Genomic DNA, 18,831 nt, shown 5'->3' on the forward strand with positions numbered 1-18,831 from the left:
TTACATAAGAATCACAGGATACAATGTAGGTTTTCACTCACTCGAAAGTTGATTATTTTTATGCTCTTACACAAAAAATGCACACTAATTAACCACAACAAAGTATAATGTCAGTTGATGCAGCATTTTATTGGCTCCAAATGCAAACTACAGAAAGCTGCATCTGATAATACATTATTATACCTGCATATTATATATCGGCGGTCGGAGCAGGCATTTTTTAGTGCAGCTTTTATGCTTGTTTGTTTAAATAGAATGTTTAAATAGAATTTGTCACCAAATCAAATATTTGCACCCCTACCCTGTTGATGAAACACTAAGATGCATGGAGAACATTAGAATCAGATAACTCCCTAAATCTAAATCAAATCATATTGTGAGGTACCTAAAGATTCCCACCCCCATGCTTAACTTATACATATATCAGACAGCAAAGTTACTTGACAAATTATGCAGAAAAAAAAATGTGTAGTAAAGTAATTGGACAGTTAAACAACTGCTACTCTATTGGTCCAAAACACATACAATTGTCCATGTAAACCCAAACACTTATGCAGTCTGGTACAATTGGATTACAATCAGATAGCTATCAATTTACTTAAGATCCTGTTTTATGGCACAGGGATGCAAACACATGTATGGTCAAAAAAGAGAGAGGTAATCGAAGCCCTCGCCCCGCGGAAAATATCCAGATACTTACATTGCCACCAACCCCTGCCATCCCCGGCCCACCCCTATAGGCACATAGAGTATTACGAAATACTGAAAATCAAATACACCGACACAAATTTGGAATTTCAATTTCATTTTTTAATTCTGAACAATAAACTCTTATTTAACTATCTAGCACTTATTCTTCTTGCTTTACACCTCCTTCCTCTTCTTCCTGGCCACCTCCTGCAACGTATCCAGGGCCTTCCGTCTGGCTGCATTCATTTTCTTTTCAACATGTTTGAGATGTGTCTGCCTCTCTTTGGCCAGAGCAGTGGTCTTGGCCTTCTCGGCACTTTCACATGTAGCACTGCAGCCATACTCCGCCTGCCTCTTCTGCTTTGCCTCCATCCTCTTCTCTCTGTCGGTCTTGTCCCTTCTCCCTGCAGCCCTAATGTTCCGGCAGAGAGTTTTATCAGTTGGCCCCATGTTGATGTCAGCTTTTTTTCAATTTTCTTAAAGTCAGACAGTATGAATGTGTGTTTGACTGCATGGACCTTGATTGTAGTTTCAAGTTTCAGCCAAGACCAATTCCAACTGCTTTTACAGCCTCGATCCATCTGTTGCACAAGAAGTGCCTCACTTTCCTCAATTTCCCTCATTCTGCCAATGAATAGAGTTGAATATTTTTGTAAAACTGTATCATAACGGAGTGCAAATAGTTCACTCTGCCCCTTTCCACAATGTCTTGTTTATATGCTGCAATATTTCTCGTTCATTCTGGGGTTGCCATAAAATGTAGAATGTTTGGGTCCATCAGTGCCCTGCACTACTTAAAAATCATCGTCAGCAGTCTATTTGCGTCAATTTACATTTAAAAAGGGACCTCCTTAAAAATAGCAAAACTATTTTTTAGTAGGATCGCGTAAACAAAACGTTACTATGAGAAAATCAAGGACACGGATATGGAGAAAAAAGTTATGAGAAGTAATGCTTGACGCAATGCTGCTAGCTAACCAACAGTAAGCAAAGTCAAGGGCAATATGTCTAGTTATACTACGGGGCTGTTGAATGCTTGATTCTGATTGGTTGAGAACATTCTAAAGCGTGCAATTATTTTCAGGGAAACGCACGACTATAGTTTCAAGTAGGTTTGACCGCATTACAGTTCCATATCACTGAGCGTTGTTAACTGTAATAACGGAAAATAGGATACAATTTATAACAAGAAAAAACATGCAGCCCCATGCCCTTGATCTGCAATTTTCTATGTCTAACTTCACAATCAATGGACACATGTAGTTTAATTTTAATAAATAAAGCATATAGACCTATCTATGATAAATAGAAAATTAAACTGAATATATAAATAAATTAATAGTCCTTCTGCACGGGTTTTCGTAATTATTCCAGATAATATAACAAATAAATAATTATTGATAGGCCTACTTGTTAAAAGGGTTTGTGCGTTTCATTTATTAGGTTATCTACTGTCAATAATAGAAAACAAGAATGAACGAATTAATTAAAACGAATTGAATTAATACGATAATAATATTGATGCACATGCTTTTCTGTCTCATTATTGCAACATCTCTCTCTCTCTCTAATAACTGCATTAATAACTGCATAAAAGCCGGGCACACACTTACTCTAAGGCCAGTTATGAATGTAATTGCCCAAACGCGTGTTCAGTCGGTGTTCAGAGTCGGTGTTTAAGACCTGCTACAGTCGATGGAAACAGTCAGTCTTTAAATGTTTCAGCAAGTCGTAAGTGTGTCCCCATCATTAGTCTGCTATCAGTGGCTCAAACCTCCGTTCCTAACTCTAAAAAAACGTGACCGCATTACCACCTCGGGTGTGCATTATTTTTTATAATAATTCAATGGCCTGTCGTCAATTATTCCTTACACATTAACCATAGTAAATCCATGGGCATGCATGCAGCATTTATCTAGCATTAGCCCTAATCTAGCATTAACAACAACATTGGAAAATTGGTAACGCAGGGTTTAATATTACTGTACAAGATAGGCGATATAACGTTAGCCAAGTCAGGAATTTAATATTAAAATGCATAACGTGCAACCGAACATGATTATAGGTGAACAACTTTTTCTATGTAGCTACAGCCATCCATAATTTGATCTGATAACAAGCACTAACGTTAGGTCTTTTACAGGTGAACTTGATGTAACGTTAGCTAAAACGTAATGATATGTAGGTGACACACACACACACAACATATTACCTACCCAATTGAAATAGGCATTGTTGAAATGTTTAATAAATTACATGACTAGTAGATTATATAACATTATAAATCAAAAATATGCTTACCTCCAGTGATCTCACCAGTTGCCAGTAAGACGGGAATTCGCGGCCCTCAGGGAGAAATTTGTTGAAGTGGCAGTTACGCAGCAAGAAGAAACACTAGTGGCTCACGCTTGCGCGCATGATATGTTTTGGCGCGCAGGGTTTTGATTTGCTTATTTCCTATTTACTTGTTTGGTGGATGCAATCCAGAATTACTGTTGGTGAAATTATAATCAGACAGACCCCTCCCCCCAAAAAAACTCTTCGAATCTGCACGATTCACACAAGTCACCCAAACTGACGTGAAAAAAGCGGGAGGCGCCGAAAAGCGCGCTGTTTGCATCCCTGATGGCAAGGATAAACAGGCCACAAGCAAAGGACAGGGTGCCATAAGTCGCTATATGTCATGCCACCCTCACTCCTGTCATCACTATGGTGAAAATTCTGGGGGGGATCCTGGAATTCCAATATGAATCGCCAGACTGAAACTCTCTAGAACCTGGATTTCAAACAATTAGCAAATGAGATGTGGAAAATCTGCCTATGTTCTATTGTATTTGGAGAGAACACCCCACAAAAATAAAAATGTAAATTCACATTTGATTCTGATAAGCAAACAATGGTTTTGAGATGTAAAAAAAAAAATAACAATGTACATGGATGTGTTATGAATGTAGCCCTGTTCCCACTGTATGCAAATGTTAAGAACTAAAACTCAAACTGAAACAGCCTTGACTTGAATACAAACTTGCTAAAACTTTGTAGAACTAAGCATTGAATATAAAACTGTGACCATCAATATGAAATACTGAATACATATTGAGTCTCATTTACAAACCATCAAAATCTGTCATATAAAGAACCCCATACTACATATTTTGGCATCCTAGGTTGCATACCATTGAGCAGCTTAGACAAAAGCGCTCGCAGGCAGTTTGAGACCTTTGCACTTTGCCATTAACACACTTCCTGTCATCTTAAGTTCCTTCCTAGAATTCTTTGAACCAGGATACTACAGTATGTGAGTTGAGCAAATTTGAAGGATTCTTGCATATTTTAGCACGCTCTCCCCAATTCAATTTGTTATCAAATGTATATTTTAGCTTGCATTTTGATGATAAATATTTTTGCGGATAAATATTATTATTTATTGTAACTACCCAAAACATTGACTGATTGATATGGCTGAGCGATATGGCCAAAAATGTTATCACGATAATCTTTTTCATATTGTTCGATATCGATATTTATCACAATATACATTTACACATTGCCCTTTCTTTTTTTCAAAGTTGATGGAAGAAAAGAAAAAATTTATTCTAAACAGTCAAAATAGTCAATACAAAACTGCACAGGGGGTCCAGAGACGGCCAAAGCAGTGGTGTCTGTGGGATCTTTTACCAATTTTACCATCTTTTACCATTTATCATTTGAAAATGAATGTTAAAAATCAACTGTTTGTTCTGAAGCATAGTGACAGCAGTCCAGTATTTGTTACATTAAAATGAAATCTTTTTTTATATTTCTTTAGATTCAGATACCAAAGTAGGGGAATAGAAGCCCTTGTGACTACGGAATAATGCTGATTGTGGGATCAGGGGTGTCCCGAGAGAAAATTTAAAAAACATTTGTATATTTTCATTAAAGTGAGAGACTAGTCTTCCAACTAGTAATTTTAGTCTTTCCTTATCCATTCCAGACATCTAATTAATTTTCACAAAATTAGAACAGAAATCGATTTGTTTATTATTAAAGGCTCGTAACATGCTGATTAATAAAGATACATTTAGAAAGGAAAAACATTATGGTCTAAAAGGTGCTTTGAAACCATGTTAACTCATGTGGCTCTTCATGTCTAAACACATGCAGGGAAAAGAGGCAACGCATGCGGAGCGTTGCTAAATTGCGGGACGCGTTTAATAATAAAAATAGTGCAAGAGATACCGTTCCCAAGGCAGCGTGTGCTCCGAAACAGACCGCAACAAGACAAGCAAAGTATAGGCTATTTTGGGTTTCATGTGCGAGTCTAAACGATCAACTATACACAAAAATATGTCAAAATAATCGGCTTGGAGATTCACTTAAACACAGTTTATGTCTTAAATGGACATAGATATGGTAATATTTGGGAGAAAATATGGTGCATCAGGAGCCTATTAGATCTGCACTCGGTCTTAAAGGGGAAGCAGTCTAATAAACATGCTGACGATTGAGCCATTACTGCGAATCAAACAACAAAAGGCAAAAAGAAAATCACTTACAGCTCTTGAATGAATAATTTCTGCATTAATAAGCATTAATCTATCTATGATAAACTATGCAGTGTTATTTTACAATTGATTACTTTGTTAGATTTCTTTTTAGACCACACCTGAACAGTAATGTTAGTAGACCTTCCTGAAATTAAATCACTGTGCCTATATAATGTTTATCTTTGTGTAATTGTTTATCTTTGTTATATATATATATATATATATATATAACAAAAAGAACCATTAAGAATACCGTTAAAGTACCGGATCGATAAGCAGTATCGGCAAGAGTAGTAATACCATTAAAACCTTAACGATACCCATCCCTAGTTATGCCTGTGCTTCTCTTGGATGCTTTAAAAATGGATGTTAGAATAACATAAACATCGCTTCGCTGCATGTGACGCTAGTCACCAGCTAACTTTAGTATACCGTTAGCTAGTAGCTGGATTAAACACGGTTAAAATGCTGGTCAAACAGTGTAAAGTGTGACTGTATATCACTGTAGACTACAGGGTCCAACAGGGGGAAGTTAAGCAGTGCAGCTGCCGTTGTCTGAACTGAAGAACAACAGACGGTGCGTCGTGGTGCATTTAAAGTTATTGTAAAATACCATTTTCCCATCTGATGGTTGTTTTTTTTTCGTTCAACAGCAATTTAGTGAAATACGTTACTGTTATAAGTTATAGTTATTACCATATTGCAATCAAAGTGGTGCTCCTTAAAAGCGTCTGCCAAATGCATAAATGTAATATATTATTAAATCATTCAATTTTGACCATATGGCCTAAAGTTTTTTTTCCCTTTTTTTTGCGATAATTAGGTTATGTCCATTTCGCTTTGTCCGTCAACAAACAAAACAAACAAACCAAAAATACATGTTTCAGGATAGTTTTGGGAAGAGGGTAGAAACGTTTTTAGCCTTGTATTACTTACAATGAACTGAATTATGAAACATTTTTTAGATTTTATATCTATACCTATCTATAAAATGACTTGAAGACGTCAAGATACTATAGAAAAAATACTAACATAACCTTGTATTTTTCCCCTTTTTTAGTCATTACAGTCTGATGGCTGAAAAGAAAACCACCCCCTTATGGCAGCGCTTCAACCAGCCAACACCAGGGCAGGCCAAATGCAATATATGCAGAAAGATGGTAAGCATGGGGGCTGAGAAAGGCAAAAGTAAAAATACTACAAACATGTGGAATCACCTGAAGGCAAACCACCTCCAGGATTACAAAGAGGCAGTAAAAGAAAAAGAAGATGCAGCGGCTGCTGCTTCCGCCAATCTCAGTCAGCCTACAGTAGCACAAATATTCGATTCGCAAAGAAAATGGCAAAATTCTGACCAGAGGTTAAAAAAAGATTGATACACAAATACTTGAAATGATTGCTACAGACAACCAGCCATTTACAGTGGTCTCGGATGTTGGCTTTCGGCGTTTGATTGCAACACTGGAACCCCGGTATAGCCTCAAGTCTGAAAAATACTACCGCACAGACATGCTGGAAAACATAATGAAAGGTATGGAGAGGAAAATCAAAACACTGATCACCTCTGAGAATGCTGGCCCTCATTTGTCGTTCACGACAGACTGTTGGTCTGGGGAGACAGAGTCATTGATGAGTCTAACATGCCATTTCATTAATAGTGACTGGGAAAGAAAACAAGTGGTACTAAATGTTAAGGCCATGTCTGGCTCCCACACTGGAGAATACATCAGCAAGGTGCTCCTTAGCATGCTGAAACATTGGGACATCACCCACAACGGAGTTGTGTTTGTGCTCCGAGACAGTGGTGCTAATATGATTAAAGGCCTCAGATTGGCAGAAATACCAGATCTCAGCTGCAGTGCACACACACTACAACTTGTGGTAAATGAGGGCATCAGCAGTCAGAGAGCAGAGGGGGATGTTATCGCCAAGTTAAAGACATGTGCTACACACTTCAGCCACTCTGTGCTCGCAAAACAGCGTCTGAGTGACATTCAAGAAGAACTTGACCTCCTCCGACACAGCATAATTCAGGCTGTTCCCACCTATTGGAACTCCACGTTACACCTGTTGCAGAGGATGCTGGAGCAGAAGCGTGCTCTGAACATATATGCAGGAGAACATGGAAAGTTTACAACCCCAACTGCAGACCAGTGGGCCCTCGTCTCAAATTTGATCGAGACACTGGGCCCCATTGAGTAAGGCAGAGGCGTCCATCTCCTGCGTCATTCCCAGCATTGCTGTGCTGAAGATGGTGCTTCAGGCAGATGGTCCCACTACGAGTGGTATCAAAACACTCAGGGAAACCATGTTTCAAAGCTTGGAGAGGAGATTTTCAAAGATGGAGGAGAACAGATGTTTGGTGTTGGCGACGCTTCTGAATCCTCGCTATAAGGTCAGATCTTTGCAGTGGAGACACTGAATAAGGCCAAAGAATGGGTGAAAGAAGAGAACGCCATCGTGTCTGAACAGTGCAAAACAGCCACCACTAGAGTCCAAGAATCAGATCCGAAACGGAGACGGGTGGAGGAAGAGGAAGAACAAACTGGTCCCTCTGGTCTTCTTGAACAGATGTACGCAAACATTTTGGGGGCACATGGTGGAACTCCTGCTGAAGAAAATGATGAGCAACACATCACTGAGCAGCTGGATCAGTACCTCCGATAGCCACAGATTGACAGACAGACTGGTCTGCCACTAGAATGGTGGAAACAGAATGCATCCCGCCTATACCTTCTTGCACCACTTGCAAGAAAATTCCTCTTTCCACCGCCATCCTCTGTTCCCAGGGAGAGAATATTCAGTGAGATTGGGATTACTTATGAAAAGAAGAGGAGCAGGCTCATGGGGAAACATGCAGAGCAGTTGTGTTTCCTGCACTACAACCTGCAGCTCTTAAACTGGGAGTATTAGCCTAAGAACTTTCAGTGGAGAATGGGTGGGCTGAAGAAGACTCAGGGTCTGGAAGTTGGATTAAAACTAAATATAATATTATGCACATTCCTTTTTGTATTGTTGTTTACAAATCTTCCTTCCCTCAGAAACAAGGAGATGGTGCTGCTAAGTCAAGTGCACTAAAAACTTTTTATTCACTTAGTATCTTCAAGACAGTTTTATTGTGATTAAGATTTATTGTGTTCACTTGTTACTTACTGTATACATTTTTATTCAAACCTAAAACAAAGAAATCTTGCTGGTTGCTACTGTGTCAACACTACTATTGTTAAAATTGTTAATTTATTTTCTCAGAAGTTTGATAAATGCTGCTAAGTGCACTAAACTTTATTTTTTCATTGAAAAGTTTATTTGACAGTTTATTTTCTTCTTATTTTCTTTTGCACTGCATTTCAGAGCGTTTTCCCTGGTTTCATGTCTCTTGGTTTTCTGGATTTTTTGCCTGTTCCATGGATTACTCTTTTGCCTCTGACCCCTGCTTGTTTTGTTTGTTTGTTTGTTTGGACGGCCTACCTGTGTTTTGACCTATTGCCTTTATATTGGATTACGTGTCTGGATTGCCCCTTAATTAAAGCTGCATTTGGATCTCAACCTTCGTGTCTCAGAGCAGTTTGGAACACCTGCTTTGTTTATTTAATATATTTGTTATACATCATTTATACAATATGTTTTTACATTATACATTTTTAATTTAAGTGTACAAGTGCAGATTGGTCAAATGTTCAATAAACGTTTTTGTTGAGAACTTTTGTCTATCTTAAGTAATTATTTGTGTTACATTTTATCTTTCAAATAAAAGGTTCAAATAAGAGGTTAGAAACAAGCACATATCGGCCAAAATAAATCGGCAGCATTTTACAAAAGATCGGCATCGGCCTGAAAAAACCCATATCGGTTGACCTCTACCCATTACTGGAAGATGCTTAAAAGCATCTTATTTTAACTTATTTTTTATAAGTTGCAATTAAAGCACTTGATTTTAACTAGTAGTTACCACTGAAGACAGTTGTATACCACTGACAACATAGCTGAACATATGTTCTCCGCTGCTCTGTTTCTTCCTGATTGAAATAACTTAAAAATAAATATATAAATAAACTTTGAACTAGTCTGAGTGAGTTGCTGTATTATGTATTAAAGATGAATGCACACTCTTATTTAATAATTTTCACAAAAAGTTTTGGAAATCACTAAATAATGATAAAATAATTTGCCTTTCAATGTTTTTTGCAAATATAAAAAATTTTGAGTCATGAATCTCATGAAATTTCTTGCAGTCATACTATTTGGCAACCTGAACTAACCTGAACAATAAAACCTACTTCATTACAAATTATAAAAATAAATTTGATATATTTTTAAATAAACTCTTCATTATCATCTTATTAGCATTGTAGCGCAAGTCATTCATCCTAGAAAAGATGTATTCAAGTGAATGATTTGCATTTTCATTATATTTTTATCAAGTACATAGATCCTGACTGAAAGCTAACGGGCATCACATGAATGACTAACATAATATTTTTGGTGCATTGTGCATAACAGTAAGTCAGCTGTCAATCTAGTTTAACACACTTTTTCCTGCAAATCTGCTTTAATCTGCTTTGACTTCACTCTGCCCCTTTTTTCACAATCACAACCAGTAACTACCACGGGACATCCCAAAAGCTCCAGTGTGTTCCTGACAATCAGATATCTATTAATGCATGACATGAGCGATCACACTCACAGCAGCCTGGATTTACAGGAACAGACTTTGTCTCTGTATCAAACTGTCATAAAGTAACCTGTCTTTGTCTCACTGAATGTTGTTGTTAAACAATTACATTTTTGTAGATGTGTAATGAAAGACAGGATGTTTTCTGAGAAACTTCCAAATCTGTTTCTAAGGGTTGAAAACTAGTGCCAGACCACTATAATCAGCATATATGTTTACCGATATGCGCTGATATGGAAACTATTTTCAGAACATATAATGCAGAAAACAATGCTTTATAATTGGTGTAATTACGTAGTTTGCCGACTCCACTGTTTACAGAGCGGACTCTAAGCTGACGGTGGCTCAGCAGACAGGGCAGAGTTAAGCGGTTCGGAGTTGAGCGGTGTCTTCTCGGTAAGCTGATAACTAGTTTTTGAAATACATACTGGAAAGTTAATAAACAATGACCCCATCATTTTGCCTTTTCAATATAACTAATATAACGTTAACCCTGTCCCTGATAACCATGTTACTCATGTCTGTTTGCTGTTAGCTAGCTATAGTTTTTCAGCGAAGTAAGTAATGTAGCAGATTGAAAGAGAGCATCTTTTTGCAGCTCATCAGACAATGGTGCGGTGGTGGATTGTGTCTGTTGAGTGTTGATTTTACGCTACGTTGTTACCTAGTTGGTGAGACGCAATGCTGGTCCATCTTTTACTCTCAGTGAGTAGTTCATAGCTTACTAGCTAACCACATAGCTACTTTCATTGCTTGTCAGCTGAGAGGAAGCTAACGTGCAAACATGTTTTAAAAAAAAAATTATAATTCACAGAATCAATAATTGTCGGTAATCGGTGAATTTCCCCCCTCTAAAATTGGTATCGGTCTCAAAAATCCCATATCGGTCGGGCTCTATTGAAAACACATTTGTTCATTACAGGTTTAATCTATTATCCTTTCAAAATAACAGAATATTGGGGCCAAAAAAATATTTCACGCTTTAAAAGTCTTCAACGCGTCTACTGTTACAGAGATAAATAGATTTAAAATATGGGGTAAAACTCAATATTTACTCTATCATTATTTAACCCCAGCAAATGTGAAATCTATAGCACAGGTCAAGGCAAAGTGTTAGAGGACAAAGGCAGCACATTTGATTTCAAATAGCCCTTCTGTCAGCAGTGGTCAACCATGGTTGTAAATTATTCACAGAGGCATCTGCATCTTGGGCAACAGTGGCTGCAACATGCCTATGTCACGGAAGTCCAGTCGGCGAGGATCAAAATACACTGCGAAGCAACACAAGGTCAAGCTATCAATCACACATTAGTGTTTCAAACTTATGAAAATATGAGAATCAAATGATGGTGTATCAAGATTTCATGAATCAATACAATAAACAAAACAAAATCAGAACAGAAGGACTAGGGTTGTGAACAAGCATCTTTTCTAAAGCCCTATCTACCTAGTCTTCTGTTTGAAGCTCTTCTGAGTTTTCTTAGCATGGTAAGTATTGTCTTATACAACTGTACATGGATTCATAAGCTTTGTTCAAACTGCAGGAAAAATTCAAATTTTCTTCAAATCCATTTGTTTTTGGAGTGACAGTTCAAACTGCAAGTTATATGTAGCCAGATCTGATTTTTTCTGTTCACACTAGTCTTGCTAGCATGCTAGCATGTCCACATTAGTTGCCATAGTAACGAAGCAAACTTGTGTATATTCACCATGCATGAGATTTTAGCGATGGATGTTGTACCATTGATCATGCTTTTCATGAGGGCAGTATCCAAATATTAACTTTCTTGATTGCAGTGAGATTTTAGCGGAGAGCAAAAAAAATCCCATATTAAAGCATAAAAAGGTTGGACGGTGAGACGAGGACCTGCGTCTTCTGATGAAATGCTCAAGTGTCCCGTTTTCGCATGACATTCAATACTTTATCGCACTGAGGTTTCTCGCAACCCGTATGGGTTACTGCACCTTAGCGCATTTCATTGGGTAAGTTAAGACAACATTTATATTATTGTAAGAGGTTTTACGTGCTTTGCGTGCCTTGTAACATATCAATTACATATGGTTGTGTTTTATTCAGAAGTGATTATCTCTACCTATCTGTTTACCTTCAACTGTGAGTTTTGTAGGGCTAAAATGTGTAATAAAACAGGCTGAACTCACTTTTGAAATCATTTTATTGAAAATTCTGTTTGTATCGATCCTGCAGCGTGGCCATCATTACTGTATTAAATTCAAAGTGCCCTGTGCATTAATTATGCCGTTCAGAGCACAGTATGTTTTCTCATCACAAAACCTGATGTATAACAACTATTGCACACAGCAAATGATGGGAAAAAAATACACATGAAGTCCAATCTGACCAATCAGACTGAGACACATTGAGAAAAATTAGATTTTAATCGGATTCCAAACCACCTACGAATGTGGTTTGGATGAGGTCTGATAAAATGAATAGGATGTAATGAGTTTTTGCCCTGTTCAGACTACAAAAACCTAAATGGATTTGAGTGACAGCATCCAAAAAATCTGATTTTTTTTCTGCCTGTGTGAACGTAGCCATACTGACATACAAATCTTTTGCCATTAAAAAAACATGGCGCAGGCAAGAACATGGATTACATCTGGGTATAGATACTTTGCTGAGCAAACCAATTAAACTTAGGGAGACTTAGATCAAATACAGTAAGGCCAAAGTTACAACACTTTATTTAAAGCTGAAGTGCGCAAACTTTTCTGTATTAAATTAATTTCTCCTAAACCAGCTTTACATGCTGAAACAACCGTTAGCCAGTGAATTTTCTCAAAAACTGGAAACGCTAATGTCTCTGTGCCACTATAAAAATTCCTCTGCTCATTATGAGTGCCCCATCCAGCCCAACCCAACACTTAATCAACCAATGCTGTGATTTTTGGGAGAAATTATCAGTTTGTTTGAGCAATAGCGGATGACAGGCATAATGTTTATTTTTGCAATTCTGTTTGGTGAAGCAAGAGGGGCAGAAATTACATACTTAAGCTTTAATGTGCTTTCTTCCTAATGAAATGAGATTGCATGAGGTGCGGCTTGCACACAATTCACTTTCCATATGGTTATTTGACAATGATATGTCAACAGACTGATCTCACATTGAAATCAGAAACAGCAGGTCTACATTTCTTTATCTTCAATTGGTATGTGATTAACGGAATTCAAAACACTGCCATCTTTCGGATGAGACGTTAAATTGAGATCCTGACTCGTGGCCATTATAAATCCCAGGGCACCACTTGTAAAGAGTTGGAGTGTAAACCCGGTGTCCTGGCCAAATTCCTCCCATTGCCCATTATCAATCACGGCCTCCTAATATTCTACATCCATTAATTGGCTATATCACTCTACTCTCTCCTCTCCACCAACAGCTGGTGTGTTGCGAGCGATCTGGTGCACTATGGCTGCCGTCCAGATGGATGCTGCACACTGGTGGTGGATGAGGAGTCCCGTTCACTGTTTGAGTGTAGTATCAGAAAAGCACTTTAATAATGTAACATTCATTCACTGACACCAGTGGCCAAAGTGATAAATGTTGTTGGGTGTATGGGCACGGGTGTAATGTCAACAGAGTGGTGCTAAAAGCAAGTTGTGAAGAGAGTTGTTTTCAGCTGTACAGGCTGCAATACAGTGAAGAGGAATGCATGTTTTGCATGCACCCCCCCCAAACATAAACCTAATGATAAGGAGTAGCAACTACAGCCTAGTAGTTGATAATCTTAGAGCAGTAGCTGTAGTTAACAGAGCAGTAACTCCAACAGAGCATCAACTTTGTGTGGAAGAATCTCTGGATGTTCAGACACTCTCATAGGTTAAACCAGCAACATTAAGTAAAAACAATGTACTGACCCTTGGGGTTAGCTATTCAAGCTAAAAATCTGATAAACTATGGGATTCAGCAGCTAAAATGTTTATGTTTGCTTGATCGAAATTACCATATAAAATGACTAATTAGCACAGCATTCAAGAAATAATAGCAATATATAAAGATGACAACCTAATCGCTTTTTCTTTTGTAGCTTCATAAACAATAACTAGTATATTCACTCATATGTTAAAAAAAAAAAAAAAAGGGGTTAGAGGAAGGCAACAAGGCATAATTTTAGGTGACAATCTTTGACAATTTGTGCAATCTTTTAGACTCATGCCAAAAATATCAGCTATAATCCTAATGCACATGGTTTATTAAATTGGTTGAGGTGATTCCCCCTATGCTATGTACAGCGCTTTGAGTGCCTAGAAAAGCGTTATATAAATGTAAGGAATTATTATTACTATTATTAAATTGGAAATAAATATGTCCTCTTTCTCTCAACATCTGTGCCTAAAGATTACAATGCATAAACCTGTAGAAGACCAAACACCATTACTTCCACTCTGCACTAATATGCAGTTTACTCTTAAAACACTGCATTAATGTCATTTGAATTCACAAAACTGATCGGTAACAGTTTACAATAAGGTTTCATTTGTTAACATTACCGTTATCATGTTTACTCTTGATATGTAATAAATAAAACAAAAACAGATAAAGGAGTCAATAAAATACTGCAGTTAGGAAAATGTAACTTCATCCATCATCCAGATTTCAGGCATTTCATGCCTCTTCCTCAAAGTTGTCATATTCTAAATGTAAAGCATTGCAGCTTTATTCAATATTAGACATTTTAAATCACACCACTCTGTACTGTGAGGGTTACAGTAAACAGTAAAATTAGTTAAACTGATAAAGTTATTTGTTCCATGCCAAACCCCAAGTGTGGATTTGTAATGCATCAATATTAGACAAAAGTGTAAGCATTTTACACTAATGCTTGTTGAATCTGATTTGATGTATGCATGCTCAAATTGATTAAACTAGAAATTGAAACAAAGAAAAATGCAATACATGATGTAAAACAGACACAAAACAATTTGAGAACAACAATAAAAAACAAGGCCTACTAAACAACTCAAATTAAATGTAATAATTAGAGCCAGACCAATATAGGATTTTTGAGAACAATACAGATTTTAGATGGGGAAAATTCACTTATTACCGATATGCAATATAGTTCATTTTTGAGCTGGAATGAAAAAAAAAGACCTTTTCTATGTGGATTGTTCTCCAATTTTGCACCGATAAGACTATGCAAAAGGTACTCGGAAGTCTGCTTTCTTAAATATTTTTATCAAAGAATATTTGACATTATTATTATACATTATCAACAAATTCTAGAAATGAAAACTGAGAAAATAACGAATAAAAATACAATAAACAGCTTAAAAAACATCAGTACTGTATGTTCCATATCAGTAAGTTGCTGACCACTTAAATAAATAATAAATTCAAATAAAATAAATAGCTAAATATAAATGCAGCGACTGGAATTGTTCAGTTGAAGGGGGGACAGCATGAAACAACACATAACAGACACATTCCACCACCGCACTGTTGTCTGATGAGCTGCAAAAAGATGCTCTGATGTTTTCCTTTCAATATGCTACATTACTTACTGCACTGACAAACTATAGCTGGCTAACAGCAAACAGACATGAGTGACATGGTTGTCAGGGAAAGGGTTAACGTTATATTAGTTATATTGAAAAGGGGAAATTATGAGGTCATTGTTTATTAACTTTTCAGTATGTATTTTACAAACTAGTTAGCAACTTACCGCGAAGACACCTCTCAACTTCGAACCGCTTAACTCTGCCCTGTCTGCAGAGCCACCATCAGCTAAGAGTCCGCTATGTAAACAGTGGAGTCGGAGAGTGCTCTGCTGGACAAACTACGTAATGACACCAATTATAAAGCATTGTTTTCTGCATTATATGTTCTGAAAAAAAGTTCATATCTGCGCATATCGGTAAACATATACGCTGATACCGATATATGAAAGGCCAATATCGGGCACTAGTAATAATCACACACTTCTGCTATTTTTTATTGAGTTGACAAACCTACGAAAATCCAATTTATTTACGAAAACTAATGGCAAACACAGCTGTGGTAAGAAGCTCCTTTGAAAACTGCTTGTTTCTCTATGTACCTTAGTCAGATGTTACGTATTGTGATTTATTTTACCAGACACAATATTTAAAGCATAATTTAGGCCTATCCTCAAATGGGAAAGCACTTAGACATTATTTCACTTAGAAGTCATAAACTCTGGCCGAGGGAAAACTTGTGTAACAGAATTGAGCCATTTACTGTGAAAACGTATATGGAGTACACAAAAACAAAAAGTGAGGGACACTTACTGACAAAACAACTTCATTAATATCTAAAGTCACAGTCTTTCGAAAACTCTCAGTGCTTTCTGTGGTAAAATAATTCGGTGACTGTAATCTTAATACACAAGGAGGACTGATGCTCTGTAATTGTCTTTAAAGAGTAAAGGAGATTCAAACAATAATCAGGTGCACTTCAAGCAGAGGTCTACTTTATATGCTCATCCCATTAGTAAACAAAGCTGATTCCTCTGAGACAGCATGTGCAATGTGACCCAAAAGATTATGTTTCTCATATCCCATTCCATAAGCTCTATAATACTACTTTTGCCTTTACGTTGATAAAAATAACAATGTGGTGTGCTCAAATACAACCTTTTATTGATGAATTGCCTCTGTTTCTAAGAGAGCTGGGCTGTGTGGGCAAGTGCAATCCTGGATGAGGGATGTAGTGGAAACACAACAGAGGGAACACAGAGTACAGGCACAGTCTGTGCCCCTTATGCATATTTCCATAAAGCAGAATCCAAACATTAATTTCAGAGTATGTTTGCTTTGAAGACTGGATATCTTTTTGAATTAAGGTAATCATTAAGGTGTATATCAAATATGGACATGTAACTTTAGCATTCCTATTGAGTGATATCTTATCTAGCAGTATGTTCTCACATGTAAATATGACCTTTGGCCTGACCGGCCTCATCAATTGATTTTTTCATTTGTATATCAGTCATGTACTGTTTGTTACACACAAACATAGTTTTGCGTATCATGATAAATCTTAAAAAAAAAAAAAAAATGAAAAAAGGGAGCTACCAGTAGAGGGGGTTTACATGCATACAATTTATAAAACATGAATGCATGCAGCCAGCACAATAATCTTTGCCTGTATTACATGAACATGCTCAGCGTGCAACACAAGCGTTTCCACAACTCCACCGAACAGGGCTTCGTGTTGACAACTCGTCAGATCAGTTACAGTGAAAATAAGATACACAATAGTGGCAGTAAATGTTGCTCCTGTTTGGTGCATGCCCAGATTACATTCAGATGGTGTAGTGTCGCAACTTTACGAGAAACCAGTGAATTCGATCTCAATGCGAAGTAACACGAGAAACGTTCCCCGGTGGCACATTACAAAAAGAGATATGTCATGATACATATGAACACTGTGCATACTCATGTCACGTCGATGCATCTCAATATATAGGGGTTAAAACATCTTCAAGTACACATTAAAACCCACCTGAGGAGCAAGAGATGAGGAACACTCCAAACGCCAGCTTTGTTGCAGGTCCCATGTTTTCAATCTGCTGTCCTTTACCACAAAATCCAAGCGTTTTTGCATTCAAGTTTCCTTCAATACACTATTGATCAATAGTCAGTAAAACAAATCCATGTCACAGATTCAGTGACATGCCAATGCACAAATCCAATGCCAGTTTGTAGTCCTCAGGCTGAATGATTGAGAAATAGACAAATGTCCACTGGTGATAGTTCATTCAAAGCCGTCGAGCTATAAACAATACAGTGATCTAGGACTGTCCAGGCAGATTATATTAAACTCCATATCAATAGCGAGATTCTACTGCAATCCATATGAATACTGTATCCATAAAATGTTGCCCTGCACGCGCTCAGAATAAACGAGTCCGTTCAATAAGCTCTTTCAGTAAGTGAGCCAGCTCCCATCCCCAAAGATCAGAACAACTGGAGAGCCTATGCATAGAACCCGCCATAAAATGTATTTAGTGGTGCAAAGGTACTTATATTTCAATCAAAGTAATGCATCAAAATCACTCAAACCTGAAAAGGCAATATATGAAGTACATGTACATTTATGGGGATAATCATTACATTAATATCCCCAAATACTGTTTTCACATCTCTCTTAGATTATTAAATACGCACTGTTGTATATTTTGTATAACACATAATAAACAAAGTTAAATAAACGGGGTCACGCGCACGATTCAGCGCGAGCTCAAGTTGACAGCGGGGGAATTAAATATGTCCAAACGTCCAATACTCACAATCTCGTCGGGGTTCAATAACAAATAAGAACCCCAGAAAGCGTCTCAAGAACAGCTATGGTTAATAGTTAAAACAGGCAGTCCTTTTAAACTAAGAGATATCGGCTGGATACAGTTTAGCACGCGCAGTCTCCGAAATAACTTCATCAGCCCTGTAGAGATTATGACACCAACAACGAGACGGCATTGATCGATAACAACACTAGATGTAATCCTTCGGTCTGTATTGCCCGGGTTTCCGCAGTCGGTTGACCTCGTATGGCGGTCTGAGCTCAATTTGTCGCGATTTCCCTCTCCGTTGCCGTCGTTAACGTTGGCTTACTGTATTCAAGATGGACGCCCGTGCGGAATGTTTTTTTTTTCCCTTGTCTGTCCTCCAGTACATTTACCCGCCCATCTCTTGCGTGAGCCCAGCACTGTACAACGGCGCTGCTGATTGACAAGGCACTTTAACCAATCAGAGAAGTGGATGCAAATGACTGAAACCAACCAAATTGTTGCGACAAATCCAGCACTATCTGAGAATTGTTTATATGTGGCACTCGAATGACGTGCATCCTGAATGGAGAATGTACATTTTTTTCCGAGTCTAGGTTAATAGTAGTGTATCTTATCTGTGATGTACTGTAACACTCTTTCATTTATCCAAATGTACACAATAGTAAT

At 37.5% G+C, this 18,831-nt stretch overlaps 1 protein-coding gene across 1 annotated transcript in view; it reads right to left on the reverse strand.

Annotated features, from left to right (window-relative positions):
• Positions 1 to 18,498, reverse strand: part of LOC127658744 (activin receptor type-2A-like) — an 84,242-nt gene extending 65,744 nt beyond the window's left edge. The window contains exons 1-2 of the mRNA XM_052148217.1: positions 18,166 to 18,498; positions 17,379 to 17,851 (exon numbers count right to left, since the gene is read on the reverse strand). Coding sequence (XP_052004177.1) covers positions 17,379 to 17,433 — 55 coding nt within the window. The 5' untranslated portion in view covers positions 17,434 to 17,851; positions 18,166 to 18,498. The remainder of the gene's footprint in view (positions 1 to 17,378; positions 17,852 to 18,165) is intronic.
• Between the last annotated feature and the right edge of the window lie 333 nt (positions 18,499 to 18,831).

Source organism: Xyrauchen texanus, chromosome 18 (assembly GCF_025860055.1).
Source record: "Xyrauchen texanus isolate HMW12.3.18 chromosome 18, RBS_HiC_50CHRs, whole genome shotgun sequence".
Classification (NCBI taxonomy): domain Eukaryota; kingdom Metazoa; phylum Chordata; class Actinopteri; order Cypriniformes; family Catostomidae; genus Xyrauchen; species Xyrauchen texanus.